The sequence below is a fragment of the Lepisosteus oculatus genome, chromosome 2, assembly GCF_040954835.1.
Source record: "Lepisosteus oculatus isolate fLepOcu1 chromosome 2, fLepOcu1.hap2, whole genome shotgun sequence".
Taxonomy (NCBI): Eukaryota; Metazoa; Chordata; class Actinopteri; order Semionotiformes; family Lepisosteidae; genus Lepisosteus; species Lepisosteus oculatus.
The window spans coordinates 3349576-3374402 of NC_090697.1; the positions used below are offsets into that span (position 1 = coordinate 3349576).

General features: G+C 36.3%; 2 protein-coding genes across 9 annotated transcripts in view; one reads left to right on the forward strand and one right to left on the reverse strand.

Annotated features, from left to right (window-relative positions):
- Positions 1-18246, reverse strand: part of lama2 (laminin, alpha 2) — a 199738-nt gene extending 181492 nt beyond the window's left edge. For all 8 annotated transcript variants that reach the window (XM_015359827.2, XM_015359821.2, XM_069195960.1 and 5 more), the window contains exon 1: positions 18101-18246. In XM_015359827.2, coding sequence (XP_015215313.2) covers positions 18101-18167 — 67 coding nt within the window. In that variant the 5' untranslated portion in view covers positions 18168-18246. The remainder of the gene's footprint in view (positions 1-18100) is intronic.
- A 1562-nt stretch (positions 18247-19808) lies between these two features.
- Positions 19809-22808, forward strand: LOC102686998 (vesicular inhibitory amino acid transporter). The gene is made up of 2 exons (XM_015358614.2): positions 19809-20202; positions 21657-22808. Exons 1-2 carry the CDS (start codon positions 19906-19908, stop codon positions 22806-22808), a joined length of 1449 nt encoding a protein of 482 aa, XP_015214100.2. The 5' UTR covers positions 19809-19905.
- The last annotated feature ends 2019 nt before the right edge of the window (positions 22809-24827 follow it).

Consider the following 24827-nt stretch of genomic DNA (forward strand, 5'->3'; position numbering starts at 1 on the left):
CATTGCAAGATTACACTGGTAAAATTACTTGATACTAAAAAACAATTACAACAATTTTCTATCTTAATTTTATTGGATCACGATGAGCTTCTGTAAATTAGATGCATCACTGCAGTGTATCTGATAGACGTGTACAAAGGAAAACACAAAGAGTAAAAGTAAAAATAAAAAAATCACAATGTTTACACTTCAAAGCCCTCTCCTTTATTTTTACTTTTCAATGTGGAACTATTCTCTACTTGGTCTTTTGCAGCTCCAACACAGACAGAGATCCTTGATTCATGCATATTGTTATTATTTGCAAATTATACCCATTGTTTTAGATTGTTTTCAGTAAGGCTTGAGTAGTGCAAACAAGATGTGAAGTGCAAATGCAGCCGAACTATGATATATTGATAGACCATAACAATATATAAAAACATAGAAAAGGTATAAACATCCACTTCTACAACTATTACTATTGATCTTTGGTAACAACTGAGACCTATTGTACAAATCAAGCATGATTCCATTTTCTTCTATGAAAAAAAAACATTTCTCCACTCCTCTTGGACCACACAACATTGTTTATTTTTTTCTTTACTACCATAATTAGCAAGCTCAGAGTCAGCACAGCATAGTGAATAAGACTCTGGTCTCATAGGTGGTGGGTTGTAGGTTCATGTCCCCACTGCAGACAATGCTGTTACAGTGTGAGTGAAGTACTTTACCCCAGTTGCTGCAGTCCCTTGATGGACTGGACTCCTGATCAGGGGGAAGAATCATGTGCTCCCTCATTCGCTTCATGCAACAGAAACTTGCATAAACTCCTGCCCTAATGAGCTAATATAGCTCAGATGTTTCTTTTTTATTTAAACTATGTTTAAAAATCTCCTTTTGAGATCATAAAAACACTACAGTATATGCATCCTCGATGGAGACCAATGAGGTGGTTCAGTCAATGAGGTTCCTACAACATTTGGAATAGGAGTTTGGAGGACACGTGTGTCTCATGTTTTCAATTTTTTTCTTATCGTTTTCATAAGGAAGGAAGGAAACTCTCATTACATCTTTGACAGCATCAAATGGGCTATTTCTATTAGATAAAGGTAAAGAATGGGAGTGATGTCTACGTGAAACTATTACAGTCACATCACCAAGTATGTTTGGTTTGTGTGTGAACTATGCAGGCTCAGATAAGACGCAAATTGAATCCCAATGTGAAAGGGTGGACAACAGTTCTTGTCCTGAGTCACATTCCCCAGAAGGAAATATGGAATGGCCTGACATCCTCAGTCACCTGACCAATTTTGTGTACTAAAATCATTCGAGTAATATTTAAAAACAGGAAGCTGAAGAAGACCATTGAACTCTGTTATCTGATTGTACCAAAAGGGTAAGGGAGAAAAGTAAGCAACTGACTGAAGATCCCAGGGACATGAAAAAGTTAGCTTCTTTTGGAAAGGTCTAGGAGAGAGACTTGTATTTTGGAGCTGGTAAGCAGGTTAATAGTCCAGCTGTATTAACAGAGAGGAACTGAAGAAGCCTAGTTGAAACTCAAAAGAAGAATGTGGGTTTTGCTTGATTTTTCTTTGTTATAAAAGTGCGAATAGAGCCTGAACTCTTTTTACATCTGTGCTGGAGTAGTTTTTATGTGCAAAAGCTTTACATTGGATGAGATCCTCAGATCAATTGGATACTAGTTACAAAACAAGTTACATAGGCCAAATAGCCTCTGATCATTTATAATGTTTTCAATGTTCTCATGTGATTTTAAAAATGTACTGTGGTAAAAAACTGAAGGTGCAAAAAATAAAGATACAATGGCATAATATAACATTATCCCATACAATAAATCATGTTAAATCAAAATCTCTTATATAACTCCAAGTAAAAGGTGGCCTAATTTTCATCATTTAAACATAATTACCTGGAAAATCCACCAGTAACACAAACCAAAGCTTTTTGGTTATGGTCTGCATAACCCATTTCCTTCTGAGTTTAGCATTTAGCAAACCTTTCCTCTGTAGAGATTAAGCCCATTATCCCTTTCATAAATCAAACATTTAACAGCATTTCCTGATACTGACTGTAGTACTTCCAGCATATTTTAGACATATTTTCTGAGGTGTTTAGAAGTTTTAGATTCAGGTTCTGTTCTTTTTTCATACCCTTTAGCTCCCACACTCAACGTTTGGGTTCCATCTGTTAAGCTAATAGACAACAGTGAGGGAGTGTAAAATGGAAGAAATGAAAACACTTTTGGTTCAGTTTTCCCATTTTAGAAAGCTGTTTAAGATGAAGGTGTTTATTTAATTTCTGAAGAATAGTAAGAAAACTGGCTTAATTGAATAATATTAAATGGTGAGGCAATACTTCAATCAAGAACCATGAATCTGTCTTGTATATGAAGTGCATTCTTAAAATATTGAACATTACTACCCAAGAAATATTAAATTAATTATTTTATTTAAACTAATCAGATTTTAGCCCATAACTATATTAAAAAGAATAATGCAATTCTACATTTTAGTGCAATTTAATATATCAATAATTTTAGTGATACATTTCTTTATTTTTAAACACATATCATGAAGTGTATAATATTTCTAATAGTTGTATGTACATTCTGAATAAGCGAACATATCTATAACTGGCTGACCTATAACCATTTCCTCAATCCTAGTTGTGCTGAGAATCTGACAGCACATACTGTATCAAGTGGGATCCACACATGCACCATTTCTTTCAGTAGGATCTAACCAGTTCCAGCATGACCTTTTAAAGCATCTGTTTCTCTTTTCATTTTCCCCATCCTTTTACTCTTTCCTGTTCCTTTTTAACATATAAATATGAGCAGAAAACACGTTTTTGAGTTAGAGGATCTGTGGAGTCCTCTGCTTAGCACATTTATTTGTAGCAGGGCAGCTGAGAGGTAGGAAGGTCTGATGAAATCCTTTCTGCCCACATATTAGTATTATTTGAAAATAAACTGTATCAAGTGGGATCCACACATGCACCATTTCTTTCAGTAGGATCTAACCAGTTCCAGCATGACCTTTTAAAGCATCTGTTTCTCTTTTCATTTTCCCCATCCTTTTACTCTTTCCTGTTCCTTTTTAACATATAAATATGAGCAGAAAACACGTTTTTGAGTTAGAGGATCTGTGGAGTCCTCTGCTTAGCACATTTATTTGTAGCAGGGCAGCTGAGAGGTAGGAAGGTCTGATGAAATCCTTTCTGCCCACATATTAGTATTATTTGAAAACAAAACTTCAAGCTTGGTGCTGTAACTGGCAGATGTATTTGTCCTGGAAAATTATGTTTTCAGATGAGCATGATGAGATTGGGCAAAGCTTCCGTTTTCATAAAAGTTCTTGGCTACATGGAATATAGCCCTCTTATCTCCTATGAAGTAACATATTCTGTCCTACACATATGCATTCTTTTACACATTGTTTGTTTTAATTTAAGGTACAAAGTCAAAACATGTATTGAAATATGTTTGAAAAAGCAGGATGAGTACTGTTTTTCAGAGCATGCACAGTATTATGTTTCTTCCAAGAAAAGCATGCACCTCCTGAGTACTGTACATCTGTATTTTCAATTACAAAATGTTTTAAAGCCTGCCCCCCTTTTTTCCCTTGCCTTGCAGCCAAAATAATTCAACCGCTTTACAACAGTCAAGCAGCAGTTCAGATGTGTATGCTAATCCTGCTTCGTAACACTGTGACTGGCCTTCATGGGATTGAATTTTGATCAGCAGAACTGACTCCTGCCTGGTGCAATCATAAGACAACATTGGTCAATACTGAGCAATGGAATCATATTGTTTTTACTGTACTGCTTGAGTTCTACGAGGCAATTATTCACTCATTAACTTGCCAGTAATGAAAAAGGATAGTTTATACATTATACAGATGGGACTCTACATCAGGGTTGGGGATCAGAAAGTCACGACCTTAGCAAAGCAGTGGTTTGAATAAGAACAATGAAAATATGAAGAGTTCAGGAACTCAAGAGCAGAAACTTTAATCATGCAACTTAAAGAAGGTGGCTCTTTCCATAGTAATACATGGAATAATGTTGGTTTAAGGACTGTAAAATTGCCCCAAGAAAAACATAGTTCTTGTGTCCTGTGATTTTCCATGAATTTGTGACAATGCCCTTTGGGCTGCATGGTATCCTGCTACACTTCAGAGACTGATAGACAGGATTTTGCATCCACATCAGAAGTACACAGCAGCTTATCTAAATACTGTCATTTACAGTCCTGACTGCAGCAGCCACTTGAAACAGGATGCAAAAGTATATGACATTAATACAGGAGATTAATGTCACAGGGCTTATTCCAAGACAATGTATTTAGAGTACCTCTTGGAGGGTGATGGGGTGGATGTAGATGTTTGCATCTGTTAAAGGACGAAGTGGCTGCCATTGCTGCCCGCCCTACAGTATGCTTGTCTAAAAGGATTTTTGGGGCAGTCTGGGGGTTCGCAAGCTATTACTGAAGGCTTATTCCAACTTCTTTATTAATAACCGCAGCCTTAACTAACTGGACTAACAAAAAAGGTACCCCAGGGTCAAACTGCCCTCTAGGACATTGGGAACCTCCTATGTCGGGACCTGGTCTTATGTTGCCCGGAGTTTTCTCTCCTGTTTATTCTACAAACGGACATCTCAGGAGTAACACTGGGAGTAGTATTGTCCCAGGAAATCTAGGATGTGGAATGGCCTGCTGTTTTCCTTAGTAAAAAGCTAATAGAACAAGAAACGAAATCCATCCATCCTTCTTCTAACCACTTCATCCAAATCAGGATCACGGGGTAACTGGAACCTGTCCCGGTAAACAACGGGTGCAAAGCATGACACATCCTGCTCAGGATGCCAGTCCGTCAGAGGGCACACACTCACTCCATGGCCAATTTTCCCAGAAGCCACTTAACCTACTAGCATGTCTTTGGACTGAGGGAGGAATCTGGAGCACCTGGAGGAACCCCCTGTGAACATGAGGAGAACGTATAAATTCCACGAAGACAGCACCCCAGGTCTGAAATTGAACCCAGAGTCTGTACTACCCAAAAGAAATACACTAGAAAATTAATGTTAACCTATAAATTGGGCGACCGAGGCACTTTGTTATTACCTATTAGGACGCTTATTTACCTCAGTAACAGATCGTGCTGAAGTGGCTTCACCAGTTCAAAGACTCTAACTAAAGGGCAGCTAGGTGGTATCTAGTATTTCAGGCATAAAACTTTGGTTCTTATTGTTTCTAACCAGCTGGTCACAACATATGCATAGGGGATGTACCCAGGATAAGGATCTGACCTTTCTCACATGATTTTGTTTACGAACTCTGTAAATCATACAAATTTTAAAGGTTTAAACACGATTTAAGTACTACTCTGTGAGTACCAGGTTAAATGCCTTTTAATACTGTAGACACATAGTTTTGTTTTAATAATTAATCTGCGATTAACTTATCTATTAGTGTTCAATATAGTGTACACGGATGAAAAAAAGAAATGCAACATTTTCTGGAATGAGAATACTATAGTTATAGCTTATGTACTTTGATAAAAAGTTGTCCATTTGTTTTAAGTCCTCTGACCAGCAATACAGCTTGTGCAGTGAGGCATTGCAACTTGCCAATCACACGAAAGCTTGTTAGGTGCACTTTCACCTTTTTCAAGTCCAGGTGGAGCAATGCCTGCTCAGGTCACCTTTACAAACGGCTTAATTCAAAGCTTAGGTCACTGCAAGAAAAAGGCCACACTTAGTTTTCTGTGCATTTCATAACGTCTCGAATGTCACCAGAAGCAAGGGAGAGGGCTATTGGCATGCTGCGGCAGGTATGTCATGTGCCAGCGTTGCCAGACACTATGGAGTGAGCCGCTCCACTGTGTTCCGACTTCAGCGAAGGTTTCAGCAGACCGGCAGGACAGATGACCATCCAAGATCCAGTTGCCCTGAAGTGACCACACCAGAGCAGGACCTACACATCAGACTTGTCCATCTGAGAGATCTTTTCAGATTTGCCATCCATATTGCTGCTGAAACTGCCAGCAGACACAATGCCCGCATCAGTGGCAGGACAGTGAGGCTCCATGCTGCTGGCCCTATAGCAAGGCGACCTGTCAGAGGCCCTCTGCTCACACCTCCTAGACATCACACCCGACTGGCTTGGGCCAGACAGAGGCTGCAATGGACTTGTCAGCAGTGGCATCAAGTTCTCTTCACAGATGAGTCACTCTTCAGCCTGTTCCACACAGACTGGAGGGCCAGAGTGTGGAGGAGGAGGTGTTGCGCTTCTTTTTTCCATCAGTATATTTATATTTATAGCCTCTCAAATTTAATCAAAACTTACCTTTAAAACAATCAATGACAATAATGACAAAATCTAATCTTAATCCTGCTTAATATCTTAAGTAAAAATGAATCACATTTAAAATAAAAGCTTTGTGACATTATTTTGAAAAGTGTGTCATTTCCTTTTTCTAGTGAAAATAACAAGTACTGTGAAACATGTGCTTGATACCTATAGCACAGTACACATTACAAATCTGTTAAAAACTCATTCCACTTCCCTGTGTACTTTGTTTCCAATATATCAGTGGTAAATGCCTACAACAGATGTTTCAGTAAACCCTTATTTGCTGTTACAGCAATATTCTTAATGTGAAGCAATTGGAAATCACATTAAAATAAACCCTGAGGTAGGAGTTGGCTGATGTAAGAGGCCCTAGAATACAAATCACAAGAGAAACAAAGAGCCATGAGTTTGTTGTCTATCATTTTGCTTTAAAACATTTCCCAGATGTCAGTACACTTAAGTATTCATTTATGCAATTAATCATCTCTTTAAGCTAAATGCATTCACTGAGTCTTAAAACTTTTGCCATTGATCCTTGTTTTCACTTTTTTTGGCCAGTGTTTCTGGTATAACCTTATAAAAACATCTTTTTGAATATAATTAAGCACACAGTGAAAGGTTCTAGTGAACTTTTGTCAGCCAGAGGCTCCTGGTGAAGAAGCCGGTGCACCAGCTGTATTCTCTCGTTAAATCCTACATCCACACACCACAGGCTCTTAAAGAGACATAAACCTCACATAAACATGAGCATGGACAGTGCTTCAGCTATGTATTATTAAGTGCCTTGAGATACAAACATATGGTTTTAGACTTAATTAGTTATTGGTAGAGGGGGAATTAATACTTTTAAAATCACACGTTTGTGTTTTCGAAGGAGTTTTTCTAAACAAATACTTGACACACAAAACAACTACACACGGTTTATGACAGGTAGATATAAAGTTAATGCCTTTAACTTTTTTAGTTTTTAAAATAAAAGAAATATGGTAATTTTACCTTGTAAACCAGAACATGGTTTAAAAGCTTTTATAGTAACACTCTAGCAGTCAGTTTCTATTCAGCTACAATGATGCATATCCTCTAATTAATACATAAACTATGCTCTAATGCTTTTATATAGATTTATGCGTGCATCACATGACAATATCAAGACAGAGTATATAAGAGACAGTTAAAAGAATTAGCCTCTCATACATGTTTTGTACTCTTTTAAGTGAGAGGGTAGAGGCAGTACTGTGCTCTTGTACCTTAAATAGTAGAATGATCAACACAACAGTAGCTCCCTCATCGAGAAGCACAGGAAGTGCCTATGACCCCCCACTTTTGGACTATGGAAAAAGACACAACTGACATTCACAAACAAACCAATAACCACTCTACATGCACTGAACAAGCTAGTGAATGGTGAGCACATGAAACGTCAGTGTGTCCACAATTCATGTCACTCCACAAGCCAGCAAGAATTATACCTTCTGCCTCAATGTGGTACAATGCCACCACCATTCAAACAGGCTCATTTGCAGAACTATAAGTAGCATCTCTTCACAACAACCAGTAAAACCCATGTCCCAGGTTACAGTTGGTGTGAAGTGAAGGGGTGCCCACTGGCACCAAGATTACAAAGTACAAAGAAAATAAACTTTTATAATTTTAGCTTTCATTGCAATTATTATATGCTTTAATACGTGTGCATGCACTCCACCTTTTTGACATAGATATGAATGAACCATTTTACACAGTGCTCACTTTCTCCTTTTTCTTTATTTATTTCATCATCATCATTTTCAATTACGCTTATAAATTCAGGGTCACGGTGGCCCAGAGCCTGTCACAAGAAGCATTGGGAACAAGGCAGGGTACACCCTGGGTAGAACACCAGTCCATCACAGGGTACACACAGCCACGAACATGCCACATAGATACCATCCTTCTTTATTCATTCGTTATTCTTTATCCATCTACTAAAACATTCGGACCATTGCTTTCTATTTCAGATTTTTTAATCTGCTATTAAAATATGCTTATGCTGCTGTGATCCATTCTCTACTAAAAATATATAAATATATACATTTGTCCTATTCCATTAATTTGACTATTGAATAACTTTGACCAATACCCACACAAAATTGGAATGAGCATCTCTGTGTACTGCAATATTGTGATTGGAGGAAGACCTAATTAATATTTGTACCCTTAATTCATTGCTGCTGCTACTCTTAACAGTCACCCCATCATTAAAGTGTGTTTGTTCTAAGATCTATCCTGTCCCAATTTGCTTCTTAACATCTTCAGTCTCATCCTTCATAGTGTGCTGTCCTGTAATTGTAAACCTTTTTTTTGGTCTCAACCTGTACAGTTCCAAAATATACTTCAAAGAATGCTGTGTTATCATTGCCGTTCCCTAATGGAACTCTCACCTCTGTTTTCCTCACTCGATCTTGATTGCTGGGAAACACTAGATCAATACAGACATTCCCTCGAGTCGATGTTCTCAGAAACCCAGTAAGGAAGCAATCATTAATCATGTTTCCCATTTCAGGTTAAGCTGCTGACATCTCTGTTATTTTTTTCACTATATATTTTTTTCCATAATCTACATAAAGAAAATTAAAATCTCCTGTGAGATTCTTCTTTATGTATGTAGTGATGAGTTCATTATATAAGGATGCATTATGCAGTAAATAATAATGGAATGAGGTGGTCCGTAGCATACTCCAATGTGAATAGTTTTTATTAGTGTAACCCATATAGATCCTGAGACTCTTCCACCTTTCTTGTCTAGTCCAAATGCTGTGTATCCTCTAAAATTGTATTTGACACCATGTTAACCAACATTCCAATTATAATGTAATTACTTACTAATGCACTGGCTTTTATTTGTTGCATTTTATTTCTAATACTCCTGACTATTAAGAACTTAATTGAGTAGTTACTTTGCGTTCTCTTTGTGTTTCTACTGCATGTTCAGTACTGTATATCTAGTGATATACATCCTAAGGGCCAGGACACATGCTTCAAAATGGTGGCTCTGAAACTGAGCCAGGGAGTCAGGTAGTTAGAGACAACCCAATAAGAGACAATGGAGGAACTTGATGAATCCAAGAGTTTAATTCAGACCCTCTCACTCATTTTTCAACAGCATGACCCCGTACTGTAGTCCCATAATCCTTTGTGTAAAGTGCCTCCTGTTCTCAAGTTTTAAATGCATTTCCACATAGTTTCCACTTGCAGCCTCTGTTCATATTTAGGTATAATCAATTAATTAACTGGTTTGTGTTTCAAAAGTTCATTGTGTTAGTTTTGTCAAAGCTTTTGGGAATTTTGAATACTAAACCAGATTCTGTCATAGTCTTTTCCATCTAAAACAGAAAGAAGATTTAGTTCTGTTAGCCTGTCAGTGTAGAACCTTCCTTTACTTCCAGGAATGTATCTGCATGCTCTTTTCTTGACTGGTTCAAAACCAGCAATGCTTTTGTATAATCTAATGACTAAAGTAGTTTACAGCATTGTAAATAAAGCATTAGTAGTACAATATATATTTTTTAAATGTACAATTCCTTAATATAGTATTTATAATCCCTTGTATCAAGTATAATCCCTTGATTTAAATACTATATGTGTATCTACTGTATATATAATGTACTGTTTACCTTTTTTATTGTTTGGCAAACAGAATGACCTGGCATGTCCTTTCACTTTTTACAGTGCTGGAACAGGGGTCCGAAGGCAGGTGCAAAGGCATTGTCCAATTTCACCAGAGCATACAACAGGAAAGTCAGTAATCTGAGCCTCACTAGTCAGTGTATACAGCATATGAAAAAATTTAAAGGGCCCAAATAGGTTTATTGTGTAACAAAAATTAATGGAAAATGAATATATCTTGCTCACTGAAGTATTTACCCCTCTGTATCAATACTTTCAGTAGATTCACCTTTTGCAACAATACTGTAAGTTTTGAGTCCTCTTGGATATGTTTGTGTCAGTTTTGCACATCTGGATTTCAGGTGTTTTTTGCCCATATTTCCTTTCAGATTTGCTGAAGCTTTGTCAAGTTGGATATGGAGCATCATTGAGCAGCAATCTTTAAGTCTTTCCACAAATTTTAAATGGAATTCTAGTCAGGGTTTTGTCTGGGTCACTCAAAACATCTGTCTTCTTATTCGGAAGCTACTCTATTGTCTCTTTGTTTCCTTGGCATCATTGTCCTCTTGGAATGTAAATCTTCACCCAAATCGAAGTTTTTTTGAAGCATGTTCTCCTCAAAGACTTGCCAAAATGTAGTTCCATTCATTGTTCCCTCTACTCTAACACATCCCCCAGTCCTTGATGCAAAAATGATGCTGCCACCACCATGTTTCATGGTAGGGATGGTATTCTACTGGTGATGAGCTGTGTTTCTTATGTCACAGTCATAGCACTTTGTTATCAGGCCAAAGAGTTCAATTTCTGTTTCATCAGACCAGGGAATCTTTTTCCACATGGTCTCACGTTCAGCTACATGCCTGCGTGTAAACTCTAGTGGCATTTAATCAGGACTGGCTTCTGTCTCTCCCATAGAGGCTACAGAGCTTGTTGTCCCCCAGATGGGTTCTCCTTCAATCTCACCTGTGGAACTTTGTAGTTCTGTCAGAATAGCTTTGGTTTCAGTCAATTCTCTATCCAAAGTTTTGCTAAAGACTGGGTCGTTCTGTATTCTACCCATTTCCTAATTATGTCCATGACTTTTCTTCTGGGAACTTTCAACACTTTAGATATTTCCATACCCTAGATATAACAACTCAACCACAAAATTGTACAGGCAGCTCCTTGGTCTTCACGAAAGGGTTACAACTCTGAAATGCAATATCCACTGAGGGACCTTGTACAGACAGGTGAATTTCTTATGCAATCATGTCAGCCAATTGTACTGACCACAGGTGTACTCCATTCAGGTTTTAGAGTTATTTCACAAGGAGATTACATGCACCTGGCCTCAATTTGGAGTGTGATAGCGAATGAATACTTATCAAATCGAGACATTTCAGTGTTTTCTTTTAAATTCAATATCAAACATTATATATAATACATATTATGGAATTTTTACGATTTGACATTATAGAACAATTTATGAATACCAGTGACAACAAAATCACATGTAAATATATGTATATGTGAGTAAGCAACATAACAAATTATGAACAAATCCAAGGTGGGTAAATACTTTCAGAAGGACTATAGTGTGGTATGTGTCCTTGAAGAGCTGTCCTTTAGCAGACTGCGGTCTTACTAAAGGTGGAAACCTTCATTAGCTTTAAAAACATCACCAGGAAATAGAAAATCCCCTCTGCCTGTTACATCTAATCCAATCATAGATCAGTCACATCCCTGGGGACAGACTGGGATCCCCCTCCCAGAACACCAACAAAAATGTAAACCAAGAAGAATATGTGCCAAGGAAATCCTTTGAAAAAGTGAGTTAAGTGGATTTGGTGTCAGAGAGTCCTGATCCCTCTCCAGCAATACCATCCCAGGTTGTCTTGGGCTACCAAAGACAGCATCATCCTCTGAAACAAGCAGGGATAGAAAGAGCAAGGATCTGTAGGTCCTGGGTTGAGACATTCCTCTCTTGCAGTAGGCAGGCGAGCAGTTGTCCCTGTATCTCAGCTGTCAGGCAGTCAATGCATTATGAGAGGATAACTGTCGACCCCTTGCCTCAGCAAGAGCTTTGAAGGGTGCAGCATGGGAAGGTTAGTGTCTGCACCAATGGTCCAATGGTCCCCAAGGGAGAGTAATAGCCCCATGACCATAGATGGAGGTATGTGGTGACCTGAGGAGTTTCCTTGGAGGTCCTAGGTACTATTAGACAATGTTATAACAGGTTACTTTGACAACTGCTGACACATGCACCACCCTAAGTCCATCACTGCAAGTATGTTACTTGAGGGTTTTTTATGTTTTAAGTGGTCTTTCTTCCTTCTGACACCCTCTTGGATGTTAGTTCTTTCATGATGTTCCTCTACATGAACAATACTCTACAAGACTACGTGATCCAATTTCTTCTTGGTTGCTCTTCACTTAACTTTTCTCACACATCACTAGAACATGTCACTAATCCTTCACTCTTTCTTCATTAGTCACTCAGCACTTCACATGTCTGTCCCATTTAATAGGTCCTCTCCAATTAATAGTTAGCTATCTCATTAAGATACCATTCACTACCTCATAATGATCATTGGGGTATCAAAATGGAGGAACAGCTTCTGAAAAAAACTTCAGGGTCCTTCATTAATGATTGATGTTTACAAATCTACACATTCGAAACAGAATCATGGTGATCCGAGACCTGGAGTTCAACCCAAGACTAAAGCTACACTGGAGTGGCATGAGACTAAGAAAGTTAAAGTCCTTGATTGGCCTAGTTTAAAGTTTTAGAAATTGATATTTAAGAAACCAATATATTTCTGTACTTCCCCTTTAGTTTTTGCTGACATTTACTTACTTATCTTACCCCTGGAAGTCTTCAGCTTGACCATTCAGGTTTTTAATAAAATATTAAGTTTAAGAAAAAATGTGTATGCGTCAGTTTGCAGTTTTACAAAATGGAGCACCAAGGGAAGGGTCTGAATAATTTTGCAAGGCAGTGCATGAACCCAGATAACTCTGGATATAGATCTTGATGAATGACTTTGTGTTTTCTTTGTGCATCAATACACTTCTCCACTTTTTGTAGTGCAAGATTATAATATTCACCTTCAAATATATTGTATTCAAAGGAAACTTGTTCTATATGCTATTTCAGAGCAGAGTGACATAACCAAGACAACTAGAAGAAATGATTAATGTGTTAGGAGCTGTTTACAATTCATGAAAATTCTTTTTTTCAGAAATAGTTGTGTGAAAGCAAACTATTTATGTCTGTAACAGAATGTACAGACCTTTCAGTTTGTTCAACCCCTGTCAGTTCTATATACCTTATGATACATTTTGAACTAACTTACACTACCAAATAATAATAAAAAGTTTGGATGTTCAAATTCTTAAAGTAATGTTTATAAGATTGTGACTCATGCGCACACAGAAGACAGTTAACTTAGAGATCAGTGTACCATTGGGGAGAAACCAGGAGAGGGAAGTGCTCTGGAATGCAGAGTTAGCAAATGAATGTAGCAAATGGAATTGAAAACCCTCACACTTCCCGGTGGAAAAAGACCTGCAGAGATTGTTGGCGGGTTCGCTGAATTATTTGAGATCGGCAGTCACATCCCAGTTAATGAACAACAGAACATCTAATAAGGAGAGGAAAACATGCAGCAGATGGAGGTGGCAGGATTGGTGGCTGAAGTTCACATAAGAAACCGAGTGAGATCGATTTTAAACCATGTTACTAAAAATAACTTTACAACTTACAACTAAAGATTTTATGATCAATATTTTAAATTGCCTTTTTCAAATGCAAGCCTTTCTGTCAAGATTTCAAAGGAAACAGGTGCCTGGTGATGAATTGTGCATGCTGATTCACCAGTGAGATTCCATTTCAGCTGAACTTTGGACTTAGAAAGATCGTTTTTTTTATCATCTTTGAAAAGATTCCACACACATTTCATATGTCTCCTTTCTAGGCACTCCAGACAGGTTAAATTGAGGATATTCAAGTAATTCAGTGAGAATAATAACATCTTTTACCCTTTTCAATCGTGAAATTTCAATCAACTGCTAATCAAATACCAAGCCTTACCGATCGCACCTTATCAACAGTTTTGAGAAGTGGAAGTGTGGCTTTCTGCAGTTTAGGAATTTAAAGACATAGTCTTGGTTCTTTAGTTGCACTTGATCTTATTTTCACATTAATAATTTGAGGATCATAATGATTTAACTGTTAGTCTACAAAAACAAATCAGTCATCAGGGGCATATTTCAAAATAAATAATCTCATAGGATCAAAGCTCCATAAGATGAATGTAGCTAACACAATGGCTTACCACAAGATCATCCAAAAAGCAATGACCTCTATACTGTGAACCAGAAATAACATCTGCTCCAGCTTCTTCTACAGCTGCACCACCGCTAGTGGCATGCGCAGCACAGTGTGACACTGTGCAAAGGTCATTCGGATCATGAGAGAACATCTATTTTTTTTCTAAACGTCTAGTTACATCAATTTCCCTACGGGATTAATAAAGTATTATCTATCTATCTCTAGTTAAGCTGTGTCACTGATAGAAAAATGAACGTAAAAAAGGACAGTGCCAAGTTTTAAAGTTACATTTTAACATTATATTTAACAAACAGCATATTCTTTCCAAACAGTGGGTAGAACACGTGCTTAGTATGAAAACGTGCCTCATGAATGACATGGAAGCCCATTTAAAAATGTACAACAGAAGACACCCCTTTCAACAAAGGTTGTAGAAGTATGGAACAAGCTTTCTATTCTTTCTGTTGAGGCTGCTACACTGGATTCTTCCAAGAAACAGTTGAAGGAGAACCTTTACCTTCTAGCAACCACATGATTTCCTTTCTTATGCTCATTTGATCAGCATGATATATACAGTATTTAAACCAAAAATTCCAAAATTCTCCTTTTTGAAACAAAAGTTTACATGACTAGAATTAATTGATTGTATTCGCATACTCTTTCCTAAGCACACTGTTTTGTGAACATTTTTACTTACCAGATCTTTTTAGAGAAATAAGACCAAATATTTCTTTTCTTGAGGTTCTTGCTTACAGCAAGACATCAACAACAAAGAGGTTTTTCATGTTTCATTTAGCCACAGGTTTTGATATCTTTGTCTTCTTATCAACATTCATCCCAAATGTATTTTATCTCAGATGAAACACAATTGGGTTGAAGGGATTTTGCTTGGCTATATATTATTTTGAAGTGTACGTTCATCTGATGTTATTGAGTTTTCCAGTGTCTTCAAGACACTAATTTTTAAATTATTTTTGAAAGGACTAACAGCATGTGCTTCTATATTTAGAAAAGATAAAGCACGTCCTGTACATTAAACATCAACAGTGCTTTAACCATTTCTGTAGCACGATTCTACTTTCCATTCACATTTAGTAGGTTCAATGAGTTCCAGTTTTATGACAAACATAACACACTTTGGGCAAAGAAAACCTATTAATAAATTCTGACAATTTGTCAAGTCTACAGTCAATATGCCTACAGCTCTGCCCCCAAGAATTCCAGGTTTTTAATGCATATCTCTTAACTCAAGCTATTTATTGCTACCACTAAAGCTGTATTTTTCTGCAAAGCATTTGTTTAAGAACATTCTGTTTGAAACAGCATCTTTCAAACAAAATGTCAGCTTCTTGACATTGCACACAATAGAGCTTATATTTTGTCAATTTTTTAGTAAACACTAAATCTTCATAATGATGTGATGTTTGATGTGTGAAAGGTTTTAAATATTTTGAGTTGTTTGAGTCTTTTCACTAATTTTTCCCTTTTTGTCAACAGAAACACAATTCTATAGTGATCTTCATTATTAACATTTAACATTCCTCATTTTAAGGTAGCAGTTCAACCTGATGGATCTATATTAAATAGCATCAAGAGCAGTCATTTAGATTTATGGATGAATAGAACTGAACAAATAATGTTAATGACAAGAAATAGATTACTTCGAATCAGTTATATTTGATTGGTAAAGATGATGGATCAGCTACTATAGCACTTCATGTTGGCTGCTCATATGGTATATAGCTTAGAATGAGTTGTTTGATCACACTTTTGAAGTTCTTGATCAATGTAATTAAGATTACTAAATGACAATGTAATGTAAGATTACTCTCCCAAAGTAACCAATTTAAATAAATGTATCATAACAGAACAAAATGTTAGAGGAAGATTTGAATAAACTGTTGTTGCTTATAACCACTATATACTGTAATGCCTGTGTATAAAATGTCTAAGACTTTATTCACACAGATTGTATTTTTGGCATGATTCCACTGGTGTTAACTCTAAAAAATTTAAAACTGCCAACAATAATGTTTTTGAAATTAAACAAAAACATACAAAGTTGAAGATTCAAAATGTTGTTTGCAAACTGGTTTGAAGCAAATATAATCAAACTAACAATATACAATGCCCCATTGAAAGAGTTTTGTTATGTACAGTGCTGCTTCTTTATTCAGATAAACAAATGTTCATCATTTTATTAAGAAACTAACAGCATGAATTTAGATTCAGATTCATGAAAAAAGTTACATTATTTTTTTTCATATCTCAATATTTCTTATTACATCTTTACATGTCTGTTTATTAAAATACAATACTGGGGATTTCTGAAACCGACACATGTAGTACAACCCTTTACCTCTGTTTCTTGTATCTGTATTTAGATGTTGTCCAAAATGACAGTGTCTTCTGCTTACACCTATCTAAAATTAGTTCTGAGCAGCTGCTTTGCATTCCTTGATCACACAAAAGTAGCACCTGTTAATGGGTATATGTGGTATACAGTATGTCACTTTAGGAGGGCAGAAGCCTGGGGAGACTTAGACTGATAAGTTCCTGGTGATTTATTATCCTGTACATTGTTTATTGTGTCCATTCTGTTGCTTAATCACAAACCATTTCCTTTGTAAAATTTGTTTACATTAGCTTACAGAATAATATGAAGTCATTTCTGGTCTGTAACACTATATTAACAAATCTGTTGAACAGGGGAATGTTATTTGTACTGTTTGGTTTGTTATTCTTTGACAAATTAAAAAAGTGCTCAGTTATATACAAATAGAGCACATTAACTGATCATTCTGAAAAAACAATTATAGACATTTCAGTCATTTGATGACTCATGTAGCCCTAATAATTACTTAATATGCAACACCTAACAAGGACAGCAGTGTAATAATATGGGAGAACACAGTGACAGGAAGGTCAAGTAAAAGTAGAGACAAACTATTGTATAAATGAGGAATGATCATGAACATTGTATACATTAAGTTTCATGTATCAGCAAATAATAGGTATTTGGGGTATTGTATATACTCTAACTTTCTATTACAAACAAAAATAATAGCAATAACAATGTAAATTACTCAGTTCTACTACAATACCTGCTACAGATTGTGATTACTATTTTTAACCTCTATTACTCTATTACTATAGATGTCTTATCAAAATGTTCTTTTCGCAGGATAGCTATCATCAACTGAATTCACGTGTATCTAATAGGAATGCACTGTACTCATATACATGTGGGTAAAATATGTGTATTTTCAGAAGAACTCTAGTCTACATTTGTATTCTTCAGTGAAAAGCTTACTTTTAAACTAGCAAATTCAAATAAAGTTTGTTTTAATTACAGAGGTATTCACTAATGGGCAAGGGGTCAGCATTAACCTGGATCAAGTTCCATGACTTCTTCAAGTTAGGCTAATATCACATTGAACTGATGTTTATTTCAGCATCAGCTTAAAAGTACCAATTCTAATATATAACCAACATAAATCGGTGATTACAAAACTAGAGGGTTCAAAACAAAATAGAAAGCATAATGTAAATATTTAAATTAAGTCAGAATAAATAGTCTAAATCTAATTTCTTGTCAGCCGCAGTTTGCTTTTTGCACTTTAGTTGTATATATAAATGCAGCATACCTATTTAGAATACGTTTTAAAAATATTAGAGAAGAGTGCTTCCAGAAAAAAAAAAGTCAGTTCTAAGACATCAAAGACATTTTGTACCGCAAGGAGACGTTAGTTTTGAAGTAAAGCGATTACATTGGTAAATGTTCCACTCACCCCTTTGCTGAGCTCGAATGTATTGCCATAGCAACGCTATGAGTGCAAAAAACGAAAGACTTTTCATTTTGAGTTTTACACCTTCTTCATCACAGCACAGTTCTGTCTGGCGGACACACTTTTGTGCAACGGACTAAGTGCTTTCAAATTGTGTGGAATGTCAATGGAGACCTCATTTCAAGTTCAGTGAAAACGCTCCCCCTATCTTTAAGGAGAGGGGTGCCAAAGCAGTGAACAAATATTTTTTTTATGTATTTGTTGACAATAGTTTTAAAGTATAAGAGGTTTTCTGTTGTAAAAATTCAACTATGTAGTATGAGGAAATGATTAAAAACAATCTAAAAATAGAAACTACAATAATAAGTTATATTAAGTATAAAGTTTAGGATTACATCCTGCTGTTTCAGTTCCTAAAATGTGCAAGTGAATTTTCAAAATAGATCAAAAACATATATGTATACCCACACAGCTGGATTTGACTACAATAATGCGTATGTTGTACATCAGTACAGACCATTAAAGGAATTATAAAGGAGAAACACACAAACAGCGTGATTGAATAGATAAAAAGTTCATCATTACTTCTGTGATACAAGACGATGATTAATGCGTTAAAACAAATCCATTACCCATTGAATGAATTCCCGAATACGCATGATTTAGTCTACAAAGATGCTGATTAGAATGCAATATTAATCATATTTATAGTACCAAATTGCAAAAAGATATTTTTTCACAGATTATTACTGGAGCTCTTTATCTTTACGATATCGCATATTTCACAATGAGAAACTTCAACTTCATCTATCGATACCCAGTTATAGAAATAACAGGATTAATAAAGTAATGAAGTAAAATTTAAAGGGCAGAAGATGGACTATGTAGCTCCCTCTGGTGTTTAACATACAGTAAGTACCTGACGAATTTGCGTGTCAGGGGGCATTAAGGTGTCAGATCTTACATAGGTCGTGTGGCATGGATTAAAATCGGTCCCTGACTAGAGATATAGTTACTGAATATTTTGACTTTAAATGAAAATTCCAAAGCAATCAGTGTCGACCAAACACTTATTGAATTTCTGACAGTTATGATAAAGAAGAGTGTATTTGTTATATTGCTTTCATTGAATAAGATTTAAATTATTTTGTATTTATAAGACTTAAATATATTGTGTATAAAACACAATGTAGATTTATAAAAAGTATAATAAAAATGTCTTGAACTAAAAAAAATAAAATAATTTAATTTCGTCCCTTGCCCAAAATCCAGACCTCCCTATGTCATTTATTAATCTACAGATACTGAGAATTTGACTAAAGGATTCATACATAACATATATTGGCATTTGAAAAAAAAGTTATATTTGTTGTATTAGATGAAGATAAGTCTATTTAAGTAGGTAAAACACCACAAAAAACTATTTGCACTGCTTGTTTAGTGTTCGTTTTTTGTCTTAATTTTACTTTCCCTGAAGGAGAATGCCAGAGGATTCCACTCTCTCACAGGTCTGCAACCTATCAATCACTTGTTGCGTGAACTCATCTGTGTGGATGATGTGAGTGTCATAAGGAGGCAAATTATAATTTTAAATTCCCATTTGTGTGCTGTGAACCTCATTCAGTGTGTATTATTTAGACCCCACGATTGACATGCATTGCGTATAGTGTTGAGACTCGGAAGAACAACAGATTAATTTCTACTGCTCCTTTGTCATCTTTGTTGTCTAAAGCACTTGCATTATTATATGATGAAACTCTATTGTCAAGGTTTTGGAAGACAGTTGTAAAACAAATACGCTTTAAAATATGTTTTTCAGAAAAATGAACTGGTTGGGAACTCAAGCTGAGCTTTTCCGTCTCCTGAAATTGAGAAGGTACAGGTGTACCTACGAAGGTGATGAGGAGAATCTAAATTTTGTCCAGAGGGATGAATTGGATAGGACCCACAGGGAAGACAGGGAAGAGCCAGATGGATCGTTAACCTCTACAGGAGCACAGGATGCTGAAAATTCAGCTATAAGCTCACCTGGCGGTGGTTTGGACAGCAACTCCAATCGTATCACAACCTGGGAGGCTGGATGGAACGTCACTAACGCAATCCAGGTAAACATCACCTGTTGTCTTGTGACATGACAGGGAATAATAAATCCTCTGTGTAAATTAAATTGGGGTTTCAGGTTTTAAAATCATTAAACCATTGCTTCTGAACCATGATGTAAAGGTTTTATTGCAGTGAAGTTTAGTTCTATAGAGAAAAGAGCTGTATCTCATATTTACTTTTATTTTAGATTTGCCATGCTTTTTGTGATTTTCTCCTGATTTTTTTTCACCACAGAGAAGCATACTTCCTGCTTGATTATTTATTTAGCTGTTACTTTATTTGCATTGTAAATACAATATAAGAATTGTATTTTAGTATGGCTTCTTCAGAATGAACAGTGCATTGTGAGCTGGAGAACACAAGCAGAAACTGTGAGGATGCACATTTAAAGCCAGGAACAAGAAGCAAAGGCTTATGGAAATATGTTACAAGCTACCAGCCATGTTGTTGAAGCTGATACCCTGGTTTCTTTCATTAAACATGCCAGAGGAGATTCTCAGAACAATTAACCATTAACAGTTAAACTGGCTAAATGGACGGAATGGAACAAGTAAAGGTTTATTCAATGCTGAAAGAGAAGAAAAGAGACACAACATATAGGCTGTGGAGCCTTCTTTGGGTTCTTTTCTTCTCTCTCCAGCATGGGATAAACCTTTACTTGTTCCTTTGCAGCCTACGCATGCTGACGCAGCTCCCTACTTAAACGGATGGAACGGTCTCCTTTCATTTCATTTACTCTGTTCATACTGAATGTTCTTCTTAAGTGAATGAGTTCCGAAGGCAAAAGAGAACATTGAGATGTTATTTTGTTTTATCTCCAGGAGTCTAAAATATTACCTATAAATGAAAAACTCAAATGCATTATATTAGTCATTTTTGCAGATGTGGCTGTGATAATAGATACATAACCATGACGTGTTTTGCTATTTTGTATCGGAGATCACACTATAATGTCTCAGGAGTCTGAGCAGTGCAGATGGTCTACAATCATTATCCATACCACAAGAGCAATAGGTTAAAGGATTATTTGAACTGCTATCGCTGCCAGCTGTTTTTTTCTTCACAAATCAGATTTTAATTAATTTAGTACTGTCTTCATTTGTGCCGGTTTATCATCCAAATAGCTTGCCTGACTGTAGAATGACTACATCATTTTTAATAAAACAAATATATGCACTCAGAATGAATAGCATTTCATGAGTTCATCTGCTTATAATTTACGTCCTGGTCTAGCATCAAACAGATAAAAAATGTACTGTTTTCTTCTCCTTTCGTCTATGGTTTATTGTTGCAGGGCATCACAATATTTACATAAACTTTATTAATACAATGTTAACATTGATTTAATGCTCCCCTTACGAAAATAATAAAAAATGACTTAACACTAAAAGTGAAAAAATAAACCCTGTACTGTCCTAGAAAAGAAGTCTGAATGTTTGTTTTTCATTTTCTCCAGGGTATTTTTGTTTTAGGACTGCCTTATGCACTCCTACACAGTGGGTACCTCGGTTTACTTCTTATCGTCGTGGCGGCAGTGATCTGCAGCTACACTGGAAAAATTCTCATTGCCTGTCTGTATGAGGAGAATGAAGATGGACTACCAATTAGAGTCAGAAGTACTTACGAAGACATTGCTAATGCCTGTTGCAAGCAGCTGTTTCCCCGACTCGGTGGTAAAATAGTCAATGTGGCCCAGGTGGTTGAACTGGTAATGACATGTATTTTGTACTTGGTCGTCAGCGGAAATCTCATGTTCCACAGTTTCCCATACATGCCTCTCTCTCAGGCAGCTTGGTCAGTCATAGCATTTCTCACCCTGATGCCCTGCATGCTGATACGCAACCTCAGGGTGGTGTCCAAGCTTAGCCTCCTTTGCTCCCTGGCCCAGTTCATTATCACTTTCATAGTCATTACCTACTGCCTAACCCAGATTCACCGCTGGTCATGGAGGAGGGTAAGGTTCTCTATTAACTTTGAGAAATTTCTGGTGTCTGTTGGTGTCATTATATTCAGCTACACATCACAAATTTTTCTCCCTACCTTAGAAGGCAATATGAAAAATCGAGGCAGCTTTGCAAAAATGATGACCTGGACTCACTTTTTTGCCTGTGTCTTTAAGACAGCCTTTTCTGTGCTGGCATTCCTCACATGGGGTGAAGAAACCAAGGAAGTGATTACTGACAACTTGCCCACAACCCTGCGCATGGTAGTTAACTTGTGCCTCTTAGCAAAGGCTCTCTTGTCCTATCCTTTGCCCTTTTATGCAGCAGCGGAGGTTTTACAATGCTGCTTCTTGAAGTTAGACCTGACACACCCAAGTGTACAAAACAAGGCCTTAGCACTGCGTGGCTGTCTGTTGCTGTTAACGTTTTTAATGGCTATGTACATGCCACATTTCTCCCTCTTGATGGGCTTAACTGGCAGCATGACAGGTGCTGCTATGACTTTTCTCTTACCCTCTCTTTTCCACCTGCAACTGAAATGGCGAAAACTGGAAATCAAGGTTAAGGTCCTTGATATTTCTATTTTAGTACTGGGGTCCCTATGTAGTCTGTCAGGAGTTATTTGTTCAATTAAAGGATTAATTGAAGCCTTTGGAAATACATAAGGTGTCCACAATGCTCCTAGATGGCATTTGGAGGTGCAACCATTTAAGAAATACACTAATTGAGCTAAAAATGTTCTCAAAAAAAGAAATGCTTAAATGCTGTCCATAAACACTATCTGAAAATTGCTTTCCTTGGTTTACATACTTAATTTCAAAATACCTCGCAATATGATCCCAAATTCAGAGAATGGCAAAATCAGCATTCACTGACATAATTACAGAAACCCTGCATTTGCTTTCACATATTGTACCTTCACTCATGGCTGATTAACATGCTACTAGAATATTTGTAATTAAAGCTGACAGAAGACACGTATTATTATATATTTAACTGATGCTTTTATCCAAAGCAATTTACATCTGTACCCAATTATACAGCTGGGATTTTACTAAAGATTTTAACTTACACATGTATTGTTGTGTTTGGAAAAATATTATTAATATGCATACCCATGATTCATAGTTAATGCTTGCTCTTAAATAACCACCATGACCCAGCATGGAGATTCTCATAACAAGTTAGCATTGCTTTCTCTGCTGCAGCATGTTCATGGGTGGACAAAGACGACAGTCAAGGGAAAGAATGAATTTTATAATGATGCCTGTGCAAGAAAGACACTAGGGGAGCACTCCACACTGTTTTATGGGAGGCTGCCTCTTGGAGTTAAAGGTTACTGTAAATTAAAATGGGGAACAGGGACAATATTGGTGAGTTGGTGTACTTACAGTACCTCCATATACAGTACAGTAGGTGTACCATGTCTTACCGGTAATTCTTTTTTCCAGCATGATAATGCCACAGAATTGAAGATTCACCCAGACATTTCAGACTGAGAACAGTCCAGTTTTATACTGGCCTACCCTTTTCAAAAAACTAAATCCTAGCTTTAGACTTTGGTCAACAAAGATCCATTGTGGTAGGTAATCATGTATCACCAGCTTTAACATCATGAGGTGTGCCATTATTAGCAATTTCTTTCTCTCCATGAGCTGAAGGTGTGTTTCTTCAGTGCAGTCGTGGTGAAGAAGCAAACTAACTGGTTATAAATCTAGTTTTGATCAATAGTTTGAGTTTGATCTTGGGGCAGAGATGGTAGATGCAACCACAGACTACAGCAATGAAATGAGCTGTGTAGCGTTTTGATTCTAATAAATGATTACACAACCATTTGGCATCTCACAATGCACAAACAGTATAGTTTCCAAAAAGGTACACATGGCAATTAAAAAAAACATTGTGTATTTCTTTGTAATTTTGTGTTTTGTTTGGTAAGTGGATGTGACAGTCATTGAAATTGCAGGTGACAACAGGGGGTAAGTTTAATATTGAAAGCACCACAAATAAAACATAAAAAAGAAATATGAACACAGAGCAGAAGGCCAACATCCTTGTTTGGGGGATATTACATGCATTTCATTGTTTCTTCACAATAAACCCCAGAGTGTGGTTAAATGTCAAGTAAACAATCAAAAGACATTTTGCAATGTTGTCTGTAAAAAAAATTGTATTTTGTTCTCTTAAGGAAGCATAATTATGTTTTTTACTATGTTTTCTTATTAAATGTATGGATAATTTATGTTTTTGTTTTTCCTAATGTTACATTTGCTTGTTAAAAATAATCATGAAATTAAATAAATATGGAATAGTTTACTTATCCCTTGTGACACATTAACAGGCTAAAAACACCAGACTTTTGTACACAAAGTGTTAAACAGAATTTTGAATGTCTAGGCTTTACCAGTGTGACATATAAGTTGTATTTTTTAATGACTGATATTGATCTGTTAACTATACCTGATGCCAGCATTACTAATGCCATTAGTTTCTACATACATCATTCATGTGTAAATTATCTGAGGTTTTCTGGGATTAGTGTGTTAATCAATATAAAACATTAATTGCATTTTCAGAGAGTCATTTCAAATGATTTAATAAAACTACTTGCCTGCTTTGATTGTTTTAAAGGAAACAAGTAAGCGTGGAATATTGTTATAGTGTATTTTTCCTAAAAGTGAATA